Source organism: Berghia stephanieae, chromosome 11 (genome assembly GCF_034508935.2).
Source record: "Berghia stephanieae isolate SIO BIC M18660-M18661 chromosome 11, UCSD_Bste_1.3, whole genome shotgun sequence".
NCBI lineage: Eukaryota > Metazoa > Mollusca > Gastropoda > Nudibranchia > Aeolidiidae > Berghia > Berghia stephanieae.
The window spans coordinates 14,997,799-15,000,964 of NC_088370.1; the positions used below are offsets into that span (position 1 = coordinate 14,997,799).

The 3,166-nt window shown below is 40.9% G+C and overlaps 1 protein-coding gene across 1 annotated transcript in view; it reads left to right on the plus strand.

Moving 5' to 3' along the window:
* LOC144956247 (tubulin alpha-2 chain-like) overlaps positions 1–527 on the plus strand; it is a 3,412-nt gene extending 2,885 nt beyond the window's left edge. The window contains exon 2 of the mRNA XM_078886679.1: positions 1–527. This exon is cut by the window's left edge and continues 1,046 nt beyond it. Coding sequence (XP_078742805.1) covers positions 1–304 — 304 coding nt within the window. The 3' untranslated portion in view covers positions 305–527.
* The last annotated feature ends 2,639 nt before the right edge of the window (positions 528–3,166 follow it).

The following is a 3,166-nucleotide window of genomic DNA, read 5'->3' on the forward strand; positions in this document are numbered from 1 at the left end:
CTTCAAGGTCGGAATCAATTACCAACCACCACAAACTGTACCAGGAGGAGATCTAGCTAGTGTCAGCCGTGCCGTGTGCATGTTGAGCAACACCACAGCTATCGCCGAAGCCTGGGCTAGATTGGATCACAAGTTTGATCTTATGCACTCCAAACGGGCATTTGTTCATTGGTACGTTGGAGAAGGAATGGAAGAAGGAGAATTCATTGAGGCCCGTGATGATTTAGCTACTCTAGAAAAGGACTACCGTGAGGTTGGGATGGATTCCAATGATGAAGTTGGAGAAGATGATTACGAGTATTAAAAGAAGAAAGACTTACCTCCTTTTACCAATTGATGCCCGTTAGACCCCAGAACGCATAGCAAGGTTGGAATATATCCCCCATATTACATTCAGATGTATTACCATTTTTGTCTGCTTGTGTTTTACATACAAAGTTTACAGTAATTGTGGTCCTTATTTGCTGGAAATTATATCTTAACTTCTTGCAAAAAATTGCTATTAAAGACATATACCATATTTATCATATTTCTCGTTTTTGTTTTTTATTTCACCTAGCGATACAATTTTTTTGTAATTCTAAGAGTGCGCCTGCATATGTCTAGCTTGCTTTGTAGTCGTGCGATATGACAATCGTCTTAGATAATCCATGGGTTTGATTCCTTTAACGGGCCGCTCAAAGTTTATTAAAAATCTGAACAAATGTGTATAAATAGCATGCAGATGACGCCACTCGGGCCTTTGTTATTGTTTTTGCCATCCGCGTTTGTGAGTTGTTCTCACTAAACTGTATTAACAAGACTATAAAAGTTCATGGTTACACAGAGTTTGTGTGTTGGTCCGTTATACTTCCGGATGGCAATGTTGTGAACTCCTTGGCCAAGCGCATTCTATCTATAGGGAATGAGATCAGCGGAAGAGTAGCGTCCCTTGATTGGACGTCACCTTACCAAGAGAACGTCAATTTGGTTTTTCGCATGCGTCTCTCTCGTCCTCGCTTTCGGTGAAGTGTCTCAAGCCTCTTTCACCGGAAGCGAAGACGAGAGACGCATGCGCACAACGAGCATGACGTTCTCTCTCTAATAACTTTTCCGCCGTGACGTCCGATCAAAGGACGCTACTCTTCCGCTGATCTCATTCCCTATGAAAGGTGCTTTCGGTGAAGCGTCTCAAGCCTCTTTCACCAGAAACGAGGACGAGAGACGCATACGCACAACCAGCATGACGTTCTCTCTCTAATAACTTTTCCGCCTTGACGTCCAATCAAGGGACTCTACTCTTTCGCTAATCTCATTCCATATGAAAGATGCCAGACAAAGCAAAAACGTAAATTAGAAAAAATAAGACCATCCCAACAAATCACGTAGGATGGCTTTTTTCTTCTAGTTTGCTTTCTTTCTTTTCTGGCACCTTCCATACACACTTGTTCAGGTTTTTATCATACACCGGTACCTGCTCTTTAATTTGATAATTTCAAAGATTATTCTTTCATAAGGGTTTTTATTCAAATTTTCTCACTCAACTCAGGCCTAAAATGAGTATCTTGTAGATAACAGTGTTAGCTCTGCCGAAGAAAAGAATCAGCAACAGGGTGGTACATGCGTTGTATCTCGTCCTTTGTCATCAATTTTGTTGTCGGCCTGAGACTCCGTTGAGTGGATTTTGCAAATTTAGGGGGACAGCGTGGCTCTGCTGTACGGTCTTTGCTCGTACCCGAAAGGTACCGAGTTCGATCACCCGCCGTTGCGCTGTGTGGCCTTGAGCAAGCGATCTCGCCCTAGCTCAATTTGTGGCGCTACACTGCGGTTGACGCCTGGTTTAGTCCAGTCTCCCCTTGTAATAGACCCTAGAGAATAATTTCCCCTCTGGGATGAATAAAGGGAATTTTATTTTTTTTAAATTTTATTTTAAAAGCTCAAGTTTTTTACATGCACTTTGATGTGCTGGTGTGTGTGTATGTGTGTGTGTGTGTTTATGACCTTTCTTTGTTCAGCCTAATGGCCTGTTAAAACCCTCAGACATGAAGAGTCTCTGGTGCTAAATTCACAGGAGGGTCAATTCGAAAGTTTTCATTAATTTGGGCAGCTCTTCTCCACAAAGATAGTCTGTACATAGTAAAAGTACAGGTGTACATCCAAGAGACAAAAAACCCATTTCCGGACAGTACATATTATGAAATTCATCGTCTACATCATCCAAAATGAATGTTGCCTTTACGGCCAATCCTGAGGAAATCTGGAATAAAGTCATTCTTCAGAGCAATTAGTGCTTTACAGATAGTATGTCCTTGGCTAAGAAGCTCACAACATTGCCATCCGGAAATATTACGGGGCCAACAACAAAACTGTGTTAATACAGTTTAGTGAGAATTACTCATAAACGCGGATGGCAGTAAAATAATAACAATGACCCGAGTGACGTCAACTTCGATCAATTTATAGTCGGTTTCAATAGCGTAAAACGGACAATAAAAATTGCTTGCTACTCTTTGGATAGGATACTAATATATCGCAAAGTACTTTCCGCCATATCTAACACATCCCGCGACCCAATCATTCCGGTGGACAGGGCCGGGGGCATTGGGTTCATATAAACTATCTTGACTTTACCCAGAATCGATCTCGGTCCCTTTGCTTGTGAACCAAATGCTCTCACACCTGAGCTTCCGGGACCTCCAAATCTGGAATAAAACGATGCTTTAAATTAATTCTGCAAACTCAACTTGGCTGAGGCGGCTTGCTTATCTCTCTCCTCACCAACCATTTTCAGAATTTCCCCCAAAACCACACCCAACTAACACAAAAATAGATTGTTTATCACTCAAACACAATCAAAGTAAAGTTTTTCAATAAATAATTTATTTAGCAAAACATACTCTACAACACACTGTTCATTTTCTTTAAATTTTATGATGTACAAAAAAAAAATGAATAAGAAAAAATGGTGGTTGTGTCGTAACGAATGTGACGATTTTCGTATAGTTGGTAAGGAAAGGCTTGAGACTTCACAGGATGGTAGGTTAGTCAAACTTGGTACCGTTCTGATACGAAGTAAATACCACTGAGTCACCCTATCCCCAAATAAATAGGAAAATTAAATCAAGCCGTGTGGCTTTGTGCTTTTATTGTATAGCGTAAACTTTAAAGACCGGTAATTCAAGGGTTT